This window comes from Octopus bimaculoides, chromosome 11 (assembly GCF_046866305.1).
Source record: "Octopus bimaculoides isolate indiv1 chromosome 11, ASM4686630v1, whole genome shotgun sequence".
NCBI classification, from domain to species: domain Eukaryota; kingdom Metazoa; phylum Mollusca; class Cephalopoda; order Octopoda; family Octopodidae; genus Octopus; species Octopus bimaculoides.
The window spans coordinates 8,510,983-8,529,261 of NC_142938.1; the positions used below are offsets into that span (position 1 = coordinate 8,510,983).

Here is an 18,279-nt window from a genome sequence, read left to right on the forward strand (position 1 = left end):
TTTTGTAAAGTTTCGTTTTCGTTCATCTTGAAAATAAATAGATTAAATTTTAAAAAAAAAGGGTCATAAAAATCAATAAATAATTTTTTTGTTTTTTTTTTAAATGCTCATCAATGAAAAGCTGTGTGTGTATGTATGTGTGTATGTATGTATGTATATGTGTGTGTGTAAGTTAGTGTGTGGATGGAGCTGGACTGAGCAGCAGGAATTAAGACGGAGTTAAACTGTTGACACTGTTGAAGTCACATGACATAAAGTTATAAAGTTAGTGGGGCACAGAGAGAGAGAGAGAGAGGGAAAGAAGAGGGAGAGAAGAGGGTGAGTTAGTGAGAGAAGAGATGGTTTGAGTGTGACTGGAAGGGAAAAACAGAGGCAAAGATATGGAACAAGGAACGAGAGAGAAAACCAGAAAGAGCTGAGAAAAGGGAACAGAAAATAGATGGGAAAGGAGTGACAGGCTTTTAGGAGAAAGAGAGAGAGAGAGAGAGAGAGGTGAGTGAGCGAGGGTGTTAAGTGTGAAACTTGAGAGAGATGAGAACATTATTGATGTCAGATTATTTAAATTCATATTGTATGCATGAGTGCGATAGTGTACAGTTTATAAATTGTGATAATGAAGGCTTTACCATGTGAAATCACATATAGCTTAGTGTGTGATACTTTCAGTAATAACATTGGGTGTGATAATGTTTGCTTTACGGTGTGTGATAATATAAGGGATTACACAATGTGTATTATATATACTGCAGGCCTTACTGTCCAATAAAGTAGGCTTTATACTGAGTGTATGTGTGCGTGATAACACCAAGTCGACAGAGTGCAGGGTGGCTGGGACAGTTGTAGTGCAATAACATTAGATTAACAAAGTGTGATAACTCTGGTTCAACAAGGTGTGATAACTCTGGGTCAACAAAGTGTGATAACGTCGTGTCAACGGTGTGATAATGTAGAATTTACAGAGTGTGATAAATGTCGCGTTGAAGAGCTTGATAATGTGGACTTATAAGCAAACGGTACAAAAGGAAAAGAGAATGAAATGAAGGGAATATAAAACGAAGTAGGAAGACAGAAAAGAAACGGAAGAGAAAAAAAAACAAAACAGAATGATGAAGCATAGTAGTAGCAAAAAGAAAACAATGGAAGAAGGGGGAGTTAGATCAACAATATTGCTAATGAATTATGGTCAAAATCTTGTATTGTAGATCGTTTTGAAATTAGGGAAACACAGAAAAGGAAATACATATTACCTTTTCTGAGCGAGAGAAAGAGGAAAATACGGTTGGATAGATTGGAAAACAGAATATAGAGACAAAGTATATATACACACTCACATTATATATGTGTGTGTGTGTGTGTGTGTGTGTATACAGAGAGAGCGAGATAGAGAAAACACATCAAGTTTGTCAGCAGATAGAAAAATTGGATGTTAGTGGTGGGGGTTTGGGGGAAAACATGGACAATGCCAGCGTTAAATCAGTGGCTGAATTTTAGTCTGCAAGAAGTGATCTTCTGCAAGAGAGATCAGAGATGAAGCCAATGGTGTGGAATGATAAATCACACAAAAAAGGGTGTGTTTCGAAGTTTTGACCAATTGCAATGACAGAATTCTTCTTCGTAGGTGGATTGGATTTGTGAGATTTGGCGAAGGGTTTCAAGATTTATTTTCTCTCTAGAAATTTCAGCAAAAATGCAGCAGTAGGTAGGCGAGGAGCTTTTCTGTCAATTGCACAACATTTTGTTTGTCAAGTTCGATGAGTTCAAGTACTGTATTTTTGAAACAGACTCAATGCTTTGTTTACCAACACATCACCACTGTTGACCGAGATCTGGAAAAACAAACAAACAATATATATATATATATATATATATATATATATATATATATATATTGGTAAATCAAAAGTGAAAAAAAAGCAAGAAAAAACAACAAAATTAAATTGTACATTATTTACATTTGATGGATATTTGTCCTCATCTTGTTTGTTGTTAACACAACGTTTTGGCTGATATACTCTCCAGCCTTCATCAGGTGTCATAGGAGAATTTCAAACCTGAGTTTTCATTCCTAAGGTATTTTTCCAATGTTATTATTATTATTATTATTATTATTATTATTCAGGTCACTGCCTGGAATCCAAATCAGAATCTTGGTAGTAGCCTGCGCTCTTAACCACTACGCCATGTTTTTTTACAGCTGGATGCCCTTCCCAAATGCCAACCACTTTACAGAGTGGACTGGATACTTTTTACATGGCACCTGTGTTGGCAGGTTCACCAAATAGCTTTGCAAGACGTGGAATCTCTGAGAGGGAAGGGAGCATTGGAGGAGGTGATCTTGTGTCAGATGATGAAAGGTTAGAATGTGACAGAGAGACATAAACAGATGTCTTGCTGCAGAGGAGGTACATGATTACCCAGCCAGAGAAAGGGAGAGAGAGAGAGAGAGAGAGAGAGAGAGAGAGAGAGAGAGAGAGAGAGAGAGAGAGAGAGAGAGAGAAAGAGGACGAGAGGGAAAGGAAGAGAGCAAGAGTTGGTTGTTTGGAATTTTGAACCCAGAATAGGTTCCAGATTCCAATACAATAACCAAGTTCAACAGAAGACATCTGAAGAAGGCTGGAGTACGCAACAGCCAAAGCATAGTGAAAGCAATAATCAAGATGAGGACTCAAGTCAGACAAACATAAGCAATATACATAATACAGATTCTTCATCTCAGAAACATAGAATCGTAGAATCCATAATTAATCTATAATTGATTCAAAATTTCTAGAGACAACAATAAAATAAAATTAGAAAAAGAAAACTCTCCACCTCCAGAAAAATTGGTAATGGCTTACCTTTTTGAAATATTCTGAGGCTTCTTGAGAATTTTTCATATTTAATAAAGGCTGTTGGAATATGATGAAGATAGAAACAGCAACATAGACAAGGACCATACATCGACCACCAATCACTTTATCCCATATCCTGTTCAATAAAAAATTTCAAGAGAAACATAAACGGTGTGTATAGCAAAGAATGAAATAATAATAGTAATCATAATAAAACATAATGATTTTTTTGGACTTTCCAGTACATACACCCAGGACTATTTAAGCTAAAAAGCTACCCCGATACTGCTAGCCTTGGTTTCGAATTTTGTCCCAAGGCTAGCAGTATCGGGGTAGGAGTAAGTCGATTTCTTCAACCCCCAGTGCTCAACTGGTACTTATTTTATCAACCTCAAAATGATGAGAAGCAAAGTCAACTTTCGTGGAATTTAAACTTGGACTGTAAAGACATGAAATGTCACAAAACATTTTGTCCAGCATTCTACTGATTCTGGCAGCTTGCCACCTTTAATAATAATCATAATAATAATATAAGAAATTAATAGCATACCGTTCAAATGAAGACTCCGGTAAAACTCCAGCAAAACAAGACTGGAACCATTCTGATAATGGAATAGCAATACTCTGTTCTTGTAATAATTCACACAACTTAGGATTGGCCTCTTCAAGTTTCAGGTAATATAAGACTGCATCAGGCTGTAAAGAGTAAAAATATTTCCCTTGGGCTGGTTCTTGGATGGAATTGAATTTTATATTTTACATTCAGTTGAATTTTACATTCAACAATGAAATATGGACACTGATAAAGAAATGATCAAGTGGGCTAGATGGATGCTTCGAATGAATGCCTTTATCAAGACCTGCCGAAAGTTAACGAGAAGATCAAGCAAAGACGGCTGTGACTATCTGGTCACTGTGTGTGCCACCCTGAGCTGGAAGCATCCAAATTAGTCTTGTGGAACCCAATTCATAGTAATGTAAGAACTCTTAAAACATCATCCCACATTGACAACTTGATTGCAGACACTGGACTGGAATGTATCCAGGACATCAAGGCAGTGATGATGGACTGAGAAGTGTGACAGGTGGACTTTGTTGCTGCCGCCTGGGCTGGAACCCAGCCATAATAATAAATAATAATTCAACATTTATACAAGATAAAACTAGGTAGGTTAACCCTAAAGCATCCACATTATTCAGTCAAAAGTAATACTCATTTATTCTGTTGTGTATTAATCATGCATAACATTGTAGCCATGAGATTTTGAAGAGGTAACTGTTAAATTTCAGAATGATAAAGTAGGGTTGGCACGAGAAGCTAGATCCGGCCAGTTTGATCATAAAACATGTAGAATATTTTGACCAGAAAGAGCTGCTTTAAAAGCTAAAAGGTTAAAAAAAATTTCTTTTTTTTCGCAATTTTAAATGCATTTTATACTTCAGCAAAAATGGGATAGTTTTTGTTTGAGAATGATTTTTTTTTTTTCAATTAGAAGCACATTTTAACACTAAATACCTAACTGTGAATAAGAAGTTAGAACTAGCAACCAGCCACAAAACTCTAGCAAGAAGAGCATTGTCTCTATTCAGAGGTATAACACCATAGCTAAATGTAGTAATCCAATGTAACCTTATAACCATTGAATTTCTCTAAATACAAAAAATGTTCAACCATAAATCATCATCATCGACATTATTATTATAATGTCCATTTTTCCATGCTTGCATCAGTCAGACGGAATTCATTAAGACAGAATTTCTATGGCCAGATGCCCTTCCTGTCATCAACTCTCATCTGTTTCCAGGTCAACTCGATCAATCTGAGCTGATTTGGGGTTGGGGATGGTGTGGTGCGGAGTTACCTCAAACAACAACAAACAGCAAAATCCAAAACAATGGGAAACGAGATCAGGTTTTGAATGAATCTTACCAGCAATTCTAATTGGTCTGTGCATTTTTGGACATGTCGATAGAACTGTGCAGTTATCCAAAATTGATCAATTGGATCATTAGTTAAATTAATCACAGCAGAGGACATGGAGCAGAATGTTCTATTTTGCAAAGGAATCATCTAAAATGACAAAGGTTAAAGCAATTATTTAAAGACACAAAATCAAAAAGTAAAATATGTGACAAATTAGTCTTCAAATTCAAATATTTATTGTATTGGATTCTTAGAAAAATTGGTTTTATTTCTGGTGTGGGTGGGGTGGGAGTTTCCCATGTACATATAAACTGGCCAGATCCAGCCAAAATATTCTTCCTGTTTTATGTTCAAAGTGGCCAGATCCAGCCTTTCACACCTACCCTACAATGTTAGCTTAAAAAATATATGGTCACTTAATCAAAATCTCAAAGCTATGAGATAATGCAGGATAAATTCAAAACGATGTGAATAAATATGCTTTACATTTGACAGAATAATCGTAATTCTAAAGGGTTAATCTTTTCTAATGTTATTTGCTTTATATTTTGCAGCTCTATTCTTCCTCTACCATTTTTGTTTATCACTTTTGGCAACAATCACACTCGGACGGTGCTCTTAGCGCTCCACTGGTATGGGTGCCATCACGATTTTGCTTTCAATTGCTCCAACAGGTCTTCGCAAGCCGAGTTTAGTGTCCAATGAAGGAGACGTTGGTATGTGATTGTTTATTTTTAGAAGACATTGTAGGGTAGCTTCAAGAGGCCAGATGTGGTCAGTTTGAACACAAATAAAACAGATGGAATATTTGGGCCAGATATGGCTGGTTAAAATGATAAAGGGTTAAATCTGATATGAGGGTGGTACTTGCTGTTAGCATCATGTGAAACAATTTCATAAGGTACATGTATAAAATGTTAATGGCTGTATACTAAAAAGAATTTTTTTACCAGGTTTTTGTCTTCCAAAGGCAAAAGGTTTTCATTCAACAAATGCATTTTCAGGTATACTTCAGGTAATGGAGTTGAATCATCTACCCTTTCCATTACCCTCAAAGCATCGAAGAGATTTGTGTAGGTTTGTCTTCGAGCATCTTGAGCATATTTATGAAGGGATCGCTCTGCTGGCCACACACCTGGAATTAAGAATCAGAATACATGATAATATTACCATAAATGTGACTGGAATCAGTTGTTAATACATGAACCTGTTTAGTTTCACCTGAGTTTGTATACATTATAAATAGTTATAAGCTGCTAATCTCTCCAGGGAGCTAAAGTGGATACATGTCTATGATGAAGGTCCATGATTAATAGAAGTTAGTTAAGTCCAGTGTTGGATTAACCATTAAGCAAAATAAGAACATGTTTAAGACATCAAGGAAAGCAGGGCACCACAGAAATGGTAAATGGTTTACGGCACAAAAGAAATGGTGTCATAGTGAGGATGTGATCAAAGACTTGGCAATTAAAAAAAGTACGAAACTTTTCAAATATAAATGAAGTGGAAAAACACAAAAATAAATATTATTCTCCAACTTATTGTTAGTTTTGTTTCAGTTTGAAAAATAAAAATTTATTTTATGATTTATTATTGTTTATATTTTGAATTGCATATACATGGGGGTGCCCAAACCTTTGTAAGTGCTTAGGGCTTCTATGGGTCATAATGTGGCCCTGGTCAAACCCCACTTTTCCTGCCCATTGAAGCAAGTAGTGTAAACAGTGTGTTTGCTTTTCACAGCAAGGCTAAAAATCTAATCTTTATCAAAAAAAAAAAAAAAGATTTACTTATACATTCCAAAATATTCTCTCTAAGCATGTTGATATATAAATAGGTGCGTCCTGAAAAAGGTGCACTTTTAATCTTATATGATCTACTGACCTAATTAAATAACTTTAGCCAACACATCACAGCACATAATATATATCATCAATGTAAATGCAGAAAGCTGGCAGAACCATTAGCAAGCCCAGGGAAATACTTTGTGGTATTTTATCTGCCCCTATGCTCTGAGTTCAAATTCCACTGTGGTTGAATTTGTCCTTTCAGAATTGATAAAATAAGCACTAGTTGAACAGGGAAGTCAATGTAATCAACTTACCCTGCTCCTGCAAAATTGCCAGTCATATACTAAAGTGTGAAACCAATATATGTTCAGACTACTCTGTCAAATGTAATGCTTGTTGTTCACATTGTTTTGTTATTAATTAACCGTGCATTAAGGCATCAAGCTAGCAGAAACATTAGCATGATGGGGCAAAATGCTTAGTGGCATTTCGTCCGTCTTTATTTTCTGAGTTCAAATTCTGCCGAGGTTGACTTTGCCTTTCATCCTTTCGGGGTCGATGAATTAAGTACCAGTTGCGTACTGGGAGTCAATCTAATCAACTGAGCCCCTCCCCCAAAAATTCAGCATCGGTTGTCAAGCAATGTTGGGGAGGTCAAACACACACACATATACATACATACATATATATATATATATTTATGATGGACTCCTTTCAGTTTCTGTCTACCAAATCCACTCACAAGGCTTTGGTTGACCCGAGGCTATAGTAGAAAACACTTGTCCAAGGTGCCACGTGCCACGCAGTGGGACTGAACCCAAAACCATGTGGTTTGTAAGCAAGCTACTTACCACACAGCTACTCCTACACCTTGTTTAGCAAGTGAGTTGTAATAACCCCACATTCATTTAAGCATACAATCACATAGGTACGTATACAGGTTGAGTGTACAACTCACTAAACAGGTAAAAAGTACAACTCACTGTTTTTTGCCCGTTTTTTTTTTTCTGCTTTTATTTTTGAAATTTCATTTGGCCATCTTAAGATAAACATGGGCATTCAGTTTAAATAAATACACTTTCAGAACAGGGACCAAGTACTTTTCTTCCTCTTTTGTTGATGGAGTAAAATATTTTCATCCCCTTCTTTTTTTTATTTTTTATTAACAAAAGCACTCAATACACGTTGTACGGTGTATTCATTTATTAATAGAAACCAAATTTTTATTGCTCGTGACTGGACTTGAGCATTATATTTTTGGCATCACTGCAATCATCAGACCTGAGGTATGAGTCACATGGAAAAGTAATTCAGTCCACACACACACACACACACACACACTTATTTTATCTTTTACTTGTTTCAGTCATTAGACAGCAGCCATGCAGGGGCACTGCCCTGAATTTTTGTTGACTGAATGAACCCTAATATTTATTTTCTTTTTAAAGACTGGCATTTATTCTATCAGCTTCTTTTGCTGAACTGCTAAGTTACGGGAGTGTAAAAAACCCAACATCAGTTGTTAAATGGTGGTGGTGGTGGTGGATGGGAGAAACACAGACACAAAGACACACACACACATTCTACCAGTTTTATGTTCAAACTAGCCAGATTTGACCTCTCACACCCACCCGACAATGTCATCCTAGAAATAAATCATCACATCATCGAAATCTGAAAGCTACCAGATACAACATAGTTAATAAATACACATTTCATTGACAGAATACAGAGATCCCCTTCGGTCATGAATGACCATGGGATTGCACCTGGAATGTTACCCTCCGAGGCACAAGTCTGGGCAAGGTTGTTTGTTGAAGGCCAGCAATTGCCCATGCATACTAGCCTCGCCTCCCCTCTCCACTGATGTTATCCAAGGCAAAGGGGCCGATACAGCTTGGCACCTGTGATGTCGCAACTCATTTCTACAGCTGAGTGAATTGGAGCAACGTGAAATAAAGTGTCTTGCTCAAGAACATAACACACAGCCCGGTCCAGGATTCGAACTCACAACCTCATGGTTGTAAGATCGACACTCTAACCACTGAGCCATGCACCTTCACTGACAGAATAATATGAATGCTAAAAGGGTTAAAACAGGGATTCTCAACCATTTTTTTTTTTACCTATGGACTGGGACCCCTTTGATTACTATTTTATTCTGGTGGACCCCATCGCCATTTGATGTTTAAAAACTAGTTTCATAGAAACTCCTTTCAAAATTCCTATTTTGTTCTTCACACATTAACTATGGAAAATGTTAGAGAAAGAAACCTAGCTGTTTCTTGCAATACATACATCTAATGCAAAATTTTTTCAGGGGCCCTTAAAATACTATTGTGGATCCCCAAAATCTAATATGGACCCTAAGGGCCATATGGACCCTGGTTGAAAACCACTGGGTTAAAAGGAAGAAATCGTTGTTTAGACCCAGGTAAGCTCTGATTGAGCAAACACCAAACTGAAGGAATTCCAGTTGTGACCATATATATGTGTGTGTGTGTGTGTGTGTGTGTGTGTGTGTGTGTGTGTGTGTGTGTGTGTGCGTGCGTGTGTAGGTGTGACTGTGTGGTAAGACACTTCCCAACCATATGACACCTTGGGCAAGTGTCTGCTACTATAGCCACGGACTGACCAAAGCCTTGTGAGTAGATTTGGCAGAGGGAAACTGAAAGAAGCTCGTCGTATACATGTATACGTTTATATATATGTGTGTGTGTGTGTGTCTTTGTGTCTGTGTTTGCACCCCCAACCGGTGTTGGTATGTTTACGTCCCAGTAACTTAGCGGTTCTGCAAAAGAGTCGGACAGAATGAGTACCAGGCTTATAAAAAATAGGTACTGGGGTCGGTACGTACATTCGACTAAAAATTCTTCAACGTTGTTGCTCCAACATGACCGCAGTCTAAAGACTGAAACAAGTAAACAACAAAAGAAGATATCATATATATATATATATACATACATACAGAGTGTCCACAAGGTCTGGGTACATGGAGTAAATAAAATCATAACATAAACAATTAAATATAAGAAATAATAATTTCTTAAAGTATGTATTAATCCCCATGTACCCAGACTTTGTGGACACCCTTTATATATATATATATATATATATATATATATATATATATATATATATATATATATATATATATATATATCTTCTTTTGTCGTTTACTTGTTTCAGTCTTTAGACTGCGGTCATGCTGGAGCACCACGTTGAAGAATTTTTAGTCGAATGTATATATATATTTATATATATATATATATATATATATATCCTCGCACACACATTCATATGCTACATTGCTGCGCCCTTTATTAAAGACGGTTGGGTGTGATTTAAAGGTAAGTTTGGCTGCTGCCAAAACTGCAAAGAATGTTCCTTGTCACAGAGACGGTGAAGTATATGGGTGTTGGGTTGTTTACTGAAGCAGTTGGGTTAACAGCCAGTGCCAGATCGATAGTGTGGCAGGAAACACTTCTGATGGAGAGAGATATTCTAATGCGCACCTCAACACCGACTGCAGCAGCAGTAGAAGAAGCAACACCAACATAATCGTCGCCATCACTACCATCTTGACGACCACTGACGACAAGAACACATAAACACTACCATCATGACAATAACTACACCAATAACACCATCAACATCATCTGCAACATCCTTCTCTTCACAACCAACAACAACCATCACACCATTATCCTTAACAACATCACCAAACAAAACAACACTGACATCGCCTCAACGTTGCTATCACCACCAAATAACATCGTTATCAACAACAATAACAATAATAATGATGGTGGTGGTTTCAAATTTTTGGCACAAGGCCAGTAATTTCGGAGGAGGCGGGGGGGGGGGCGATTACATCGAACTCCTGTACTCGGCAGGTACATATTTTTCTCATCGACCCCCGAAAGGATGAAAGGTAAAGTGGACCTCGGCGGAATTCTCGGACCCAGAACGTAGAGACGGACGAAATGCCGTGCTGCGGATTTTGTCCGGCGTGCTAACAATTCTACTAGTTCACAGCCTTTAATAATAATAATAATAATAATAATAACAATGCCCTTATCAGACAGGTAGTCATGATGGGTATAATGGGATTCGTATATTTTACCCCAGTGTCGCTTTGATGGCATACCCTGCTCTCTCACTCAATAATAATAATAATTTTTTTGGCCACAAGGGTCGCGAAAACATTTAGGACAACAGAAAAACAAGGGAGGGTTGGGATTTAAGAAGCACCATCACCATCATTAAATTCATTGTTATGCTTAAGGTATCGCAAATGCCATTACTACCACTGCCATGTGCACAACACTATCATCATGAAAACAAACAAACATTTACTAATGTCGTTATATGATAAAACTACCACCATTTACACTAAAGCAACATTAGCGTTAAGACTGTAACATGAATACCAACCACTAACATCGTTCTAATGATACTAACACCGAAACAGTACCGAAGCTGACATGTACAAAGTAACAGTTAAATATTTCTTGGATCACACTTTACTGTCATTAAAGAAAAAATGGAAGGACATTGGATAGTGTACTCCTTGAAAAATAAAACAGATCGATCATGGTGGGAATATTCTTGATCCGAGATTGACTCGCTAAGGATCAACCTAGGCTACCAGCCGAGCCAACAAAGGTGCTTTTAGGTGATTCAGCATGCTGGAAATAGCAACCAAATCTCCCTTGAATAACATCTTACCGTCTTCTATAAATGCAGAACACGCACACACGTCCCTCCCTAAACGGACAGGGTGGTCCTGGGTAGAATGTCACGATCAGGATTGAACTGGTGCTAAACAATAACTAGCTCCAATATTATCACCACCTCTCCAAATGACATTAAGTGGGTAACACAAATATCATATTCTATCTACCTCCATCTACATTACCTTTAAGAAATAAGAGCCAAAATCTCCCATAAAGTACAAACTACATCAGACATTTTCAACCACTGACCGCGAGTTTTTTGAGGCGAGTCGTAATATGTCATGATATTTAGAAAACTTGACTGTTATTTAATGCCCCACACAAGAGCATGTCTATCTCTTTGCTGCAAAGTGCAATGCGTACGACAATCTCTGTTTTAAAACGATTTCAGTACATGTAAACTTATTTTTTTCAAAGAGCTGGTGTCTAACATTTTAGCGCCTTATACAGTGTGTCATAGATGAAAAAACAAGACCCCCCCCCCCACATCGTTGCTTTGCTCCTCAACAATACAGTAGGAGAGCTACTTGGTATAATATACCTTAAAAATTATGATGGTCATATATGCAATGCCTTTCATCATAGAACTACTTGATCAGGGCTGACAAACATTTCCAAAAGAAAGGCATTTGTTAAATCCTTCAACTATATATTTATCATTACCAGACGTTCTGAAAGTTTAGTCTCTATGGAGAGTACTGTGTAGAAAGTAAAAAATATTTAAATATATCCAGTTTGGAGCATTTAAGAAGTCTTTTCAGAATGACCTTTCGTATTACAATTTGTAGTCACGGAAAATTCATTAATATTTTGTGAGATAACCAATAAATCGTTTGAATTAAAAGAAAATTTGGTCTATTTTTATTCATCTTCAAAAGATTCAAGTTTTAAAATATTTTAAACGATCTGGTTGAAAAAATTTACCAAGGCCAAATGAGTAAAAGGATGTTGCGCTAGGAAAGTAATCAAGATATTTTAACAAGGACTCCAAATTTCAGGCCATACTTCAGTTGAGTAAGGATATGTTTCAAACATTTTAAACAAAAAGTTTTGTTTCGTGACCGTAAAAGAGCTAAATCAAATGCATCATTAAAAAACCTTTCACGGTGAATTTAGCATAAAAAACTTCAAATCGCAAAGTACAATAATTCCTAGGTCAGAGCTGTTCTAAACAGTTGGGATTTCAGTCTCATTCAAGAAAAAGGTTTAAGTATTAACATTTCCTAAATCAAGATGTAAAATCGAAAATCTTTTTTCACAGCCAAAGAAAACTACACCCCTGCAACCCATGAGCACATTCACTATAGATCAACCATTTTTTTTTTTACCTATGGACTGGGACCCCTTTGATTACTATTTTATTCTGGTGGATCCCCATCGCCATTTGATGTTTAAAAACTAGTTTCATAGAAACTTCTTTCAAAACTTCTATTTCATTTTCCACACATTAACTTGTGTAGGTTGAACTATGGAAAATGTTAGACAAAGAAACCTAGCTGTTTCTTGCAATACATTCATCTAAAGCATTTTTTTTCAGGGGCTCTTAAAATACTATTGTGGATCTCCTATTTATTATTATGGACCCCCAAAAATCTTATATGGGCCCCGGTTGAGAATCACTGCTTTTGATCAACGTTTAGGTTTATACTGGCCGAATTTCTATAAGCAGATGTATAAGTATGCATCTGTATAAATTTTTTAGCTGTGGCAAATCATTGATATAAATTAAGAGAGAATTGACTATAATATTCCTTTGGCTAGATTTTGGGCACTTTTTGGAGCAATGGAACAAACAGGAGTTCCACCCGATCATCCAGGAATACAAGTGCATCTGGCTTTTATAACAAGTGCATCTGGCTTTTACAACAAGTGCATCTGGCTTCTGCAGCATCTACATTAGACTTTTACAATGAATGCAGCTGCTTTCTGCAAGAAGAGTAGGTGGTTTCTACAAGTGCAAGTTGTTTCTGTTCCTCTGGATTGTCTTATCACCATGAGTTTGCAAACCAGCAAAACAAGAAGCAACAACCGTCAAATAACATGATAAAAAAAATAAAAAAAGAGAGAAGATATATAACATTCCTGTGGTGGGAAGTTTGATATATGTGCTGTGTGATGGTCACGAGAGCCAGGCAATTCAGTGAAGTTAGGGATTTAACGAAGGAGCAGTTGAATAAATAGGGCGATTGAACGAATACACATCGGACTCATTATTCATTAGCCCCCACAAAGGCTGCTCTGCTGCACTCCAGATATAACTAGAAAAAAAAAACTAGAGGAACAATCTTAATTGATTCCTACTTCCAAATATGTTTTTTTAAAAAAAATTATATATAACTATTTTGAACAATTTCTCACCATTGCCACCACCAAATATTATGAAAATAAACACTTGTGCAACCAACATCATCACTATTGTTACCTATATATATTTTTTTTTACATTGATACAAGTTTTTACATTTGCAGATGGGGGCGGGTGTGCATTATTAATCGAGAAAATCGACTCCAAAGATGAAGACAAGGTCACACTCGGCGAAAGTGTAACTCTGAATTTAGTCATGAAATTACTTAGGTATTTAATTCAATGCTCAACCGTCTCTACAATTCTGTCGCTGTCTATCAATTTACGGTAAACGATAAATAATGATGTATGACATAAGTACAAGGTCACAAAATCTGGGAGAGGAGGCTGCAGTCGATCAGATCGATCTCAGTACTCGATCGATATTGTATTTTAACGACCTCGGAGAGATGAAATCAAAGTTGACTGTGGCGGTGTTCGAACTTCAGAACACGAAGGGACGCAACTAAATAATACTACAATGAATTTTGCACGACGCTCAACCGATTCTGCCAATAATAATAATTAAAAAAAGCAGTAAAAAAAACAAAATACGCATAAAGCTACAAATTTTGAGGGAGGGATTAGTAGATTAGATTGAGCCCTGTACGTGATGGTACTTATTTTATGACCCCTCCTCCGCCTACCAGAAGGCTGAAAGACGAAATCGACTTCGGTGGAATTAGAACCCAGACTGTAAAGGGCTGAAAGTAAATATCGACGTTCGAACAAATCTGCATTCCACCGCTTTAATATCATTAAATACTCCAAAAAACACAACAGACTACCATTCCATCTTTAGCATCATCACTCGCATCACCACCACAGCCATCCTACAACTACAACAAGTAATTCCAATACGACAATCATAGCATCGGAATACCGCACACCCACCGACAGTAACATCACATCGCCTACGATCGCCATAGCATCGAGAACATCAGATTTCAACCACACGTTCGTTCCATTATCATCACCGCAATATAGAGATATATATATGTGTATATATAAATCACAGCCTGTATCAATAAATAACAGCACCAACATACTTTATCTCTGTCGCTATTACAAACACTGACTTCGTAACATCATCACTACCAACAACAACAACAATACCAGCACGAACACCAACATTATCACGAATATTACAATTTCACAATAACATCACAATCAGAATCGCATATAAAAAAAATCTTGATCAACATCAAATCAACACCATCATAATTCGCTATCGCTCCCACCACAATAACACTTTAAAACAAAACACCAGCACCATTTTATCATTGCCAAAACCACAGAAAAATCACTGCTGATATCAACATCATATCATCAACGAAGTATCAATAATGCCAACCCCATCCATCCGTTCCCACTTCTCCTGCCCCCTATTATATTTACTATCCACACCAACATCACCACCACCATAAACAACCAACCACATCAATAACACCACCACCACCACCACCATCGCTGCAATATCAGTTATAACATTACAACCTGTCTCCCCCACCGCCCAACAGTGACATTACATCACAAACAACGACAAATAAGCGAAAATCCTTTCCATTCTTAGCATTCTTGCTATTCTTTATTATTGTACCAAAAGGTGGGCTAGGGCCACGTAGATAGCGGGAGATTCATACATATATATATATATATATATATATATCAATGAAAATATTTCAATACAAATGTATTAATTTCCAGCAAAATAAAGCCCTATAAATATTGGTGCCTTGTTGTTCCACTCTTCTGAATTTATATATATATATGTATATACACACATTATCACTGAATTTATATATATATATATATATATATGTACATATATATATATATATATATATAAATATATGCACACACATATATATGGATATACATATATATACAAATATATACATATTCATATACATACATACATACATACATACACACACACATATATATATACCTATCTCTTTATACATATATACACATATATTGCCTATATATATATACATACATACATTTATATATACAAATGTGTGTGTGTGTGTGTGTGTGTGTGTGTGTGTGTGTGTGTGTGTGTATACATCAGTTCAGATAATTATAAATTTGAGTTGAAATTTCGTTTGGGTTTCATCCCTTAAGGGTTAACATAACAATTGTAGAAATAAAACGCGATCTCTTAAACTGACTACGCAGCCACCAACAGCAGTTGTTGGCCTTGTACTTACCTAGGAAAAAGAAGAAGAAAAAGGAAACTAGTCATCCTTCACCTCCATATCATCACCGTTCTTCGTTATAATTGAAATCTTAATCATTTTCTTCAAGAACCACTTGAAGATAAGAGTGAGGGTAGAGGGAGGGGCCCTTGCCTCAAATATATTTTATGAAAGGTTTGATAAGAATGATACATTTGCTTGGCTAAACAGCCCTACCGTAAACTTATGCAGCAAGTAGGTTGGTAGCAACAACTGGAAGGAGGTACCTGCTTTCAGAGTACCAAGGTAATAACAGGGTTCTGTATGGAGAGCCCGGAATTACTTTATGCAGTTGCCCAGGCACCATTTGGGCGGGGGAGTTTGGAGGATTCTTTCGTGTTACTACGGTTATATATTTATTGCTTTGTTATGGTGGATCTCGCCGTTTTTTACTCCATGTAATTCACTTGTTTGTCGTTTTCTTCGCCATTTCGCCTTTGACCCGAGCCCAACGTCTTGGGTTCTTGTGGCCAATAAAAGAAATATTTATTGCTGTTGTTGTTATGTCGGAATAAAATGACTTACAAAACCGAAGAGGTGTTTTCTTTGAAAGAAAAAAAAACAAACAAACAGAAAAATGACAAGGCTAAAATTTGCTTTAAACATGTATTTCGATATATATGCATATAAATATATATAAATATATATATATGTATGCATATAAATATATACCTATATATATGCATATAAATATATACCTATATATATATGCATATAAATATATATATTCATGTATATATTCATATGTGTATATATACATACATGTATATAAATATACATATATGTATATAAATATACATATACATGCATATATATATACATATATAAATAAATCACATGTATATAAAAATATATACATGTATATAAAATATATACATATATATACATATATATACATATACATGTATATACATATATATACATATATATACATATACATGTATATATATGCATACATATACATATATATATATGCATACATGTACATATATATATGCATACATATATATATGCATACATATACATGTATATATATGCATGTATATATATGCATACATATATACACATATATATATATATATGATTACATATATATGTATATATATGCATGCATTTATATGTATATATATGTGTGTGTATTTATGTATCAATATATATATATATATATATATATTGATACATAAATATTGATGCCGTAAACATCCAACTTACCATGCCATTAGCTAAAAAAAACTTTATATCCTTAATGAAATAATGAAATAAACAACTACAAGGAACAATTTACACACACACTATATATATATATATATTATATGTGTGTGTGTATATATATATATATATATATATAAAACCATCAGTAATACGTAGAGATACGCGGCGTATATACCACCATCATTTATATGCAGCGAAACGGGAGAGAAGGGTAGAAAGAGGTGATGGTAAAAGAAACAAGCCTCATCATCTCAGCATAAAATGAATATAAACAAACAGCAGTGAATGAATGAACGTTACAAAAACAACAGGTTTCTTTAAAAGCTTCCTCCAGAAAATAAACAACCTACCGAGTAGAACTTTCCAAACATCGAGTCTATAGACTGAGGGTAAAGGAAATTTCAACACGAACAGTTTTAATTTCTCTATGTCGACACGTTCTTCCTTGAGAAAAGACTCGATGTACTTCTTCGATTCCACTGCAGCGGACATGCCAAATTTATTATAGAAATACACGCGGAAATTTCGATCCTTTTCGTCTGCCATGGTGAGGAAATAACAGCTCGTAGAAACCAGATTTCAAAGTCCGTAATAAGATTTATATACAATATTATATATATATATGTATGTATATATATATGTGTGTGTATGTGTGTGTAATCGAAATCAATCAATTAGTTGAAGAACTGATGCGTCGATATGGCGCAGTGTTTAAAGAGAAAGCCAAATTTTCTGTGCCACCTTTCGATTTATTATTATTTTCGCAGCGAGCACTTCATTCATGGTTCCAGCAAGTTTCCGCACAACGTTTGTCAGAATTGATGTAGCAGCCTTTTTACTTTCGTATAAAATCAATTATAGGCTGTCTTCTTCTTTAGTTATAAGTTGATTAATTTCGTCTGTATAAATAATAACGATGTTTTCTACATTTCTTGAATTTAATTCAAATGGGTGCATTCATAAAAATTTTTCCGGCGCATAAATACGATGTGATTGAAAAGAAACAATATTGACAAAAGCGAAAGCGAGAGAAAGACAAAAGAGAAATGAAAAAATATAGATGAAGAGAGGGTAAGCAAAAAGAAAGAGACTAAGAGTGAAAGAGGGGGAAGAAGAGAGTGACAAAGACAGAAACAAAGAGAGAGAGAGGTAGAGGACAGTGACAGAGAGAGGCAGTGATAAAGTGAGGGAGAGGAA

The 18,279-nt window shown here is 35.8% G+C and overlaps 1 protein-coding gene across 1 annotated transcript; it reads right to left on the reverse strand.

The window, feature by feature from the left end:
• On the reverse strand, window positions 1-17,896 carry LOC106880889 (TBC1 domain family member 7). Its single transcript, XM_014931042.3, has 6 exons — window positions 17,433-17,896; window positions 5,706-5,890; window positions 4,762-4,902; window positions 3,382-3,527; window positions 2,838-2,967; window positions 1-1,826 (listed from the first exon to the last, which is right to left on the reverse strand). Exons 1-6 carry the CDS (start codon window positions 17,626-17,628, stop codon window positions 1,758-1,760), a joined length of 867 nt encoding a protein of 288 aa, XP_014786528.1. The 5' UTR covers window positions 17,629-17,896; the 3' UTR covers window positions 1-1,757.
• Window positions 17,897-18,279: the final 383 nt, after the last annotated feature.

Excerpts from the sequence above, each read along its gene's own strand:
- LOC106880889 (XM_014931042.3), bottom strand. The coding sequence starts at position 17,628 with ATGGCAGACGAAAAGGATCGAAATTTCCGCGTGTATTTCTATAATAAA. Across the intron at positions 4,903-5,705 it reads CTTTGGAAGACAAAAACCTG|ATGATTCCTTTGCAAAATAG; the intron begins GTAAAAAAATTC and ends TTGTCATTTTAG. Across the intron at positions 1,827-2,837 it reads CCTCAGAATATTTCAAAAAG|ATCTCGGTCAACAGTGGTGA; the intron begins GTAAGCCATTAC and ends TTGTTTTTCCAG.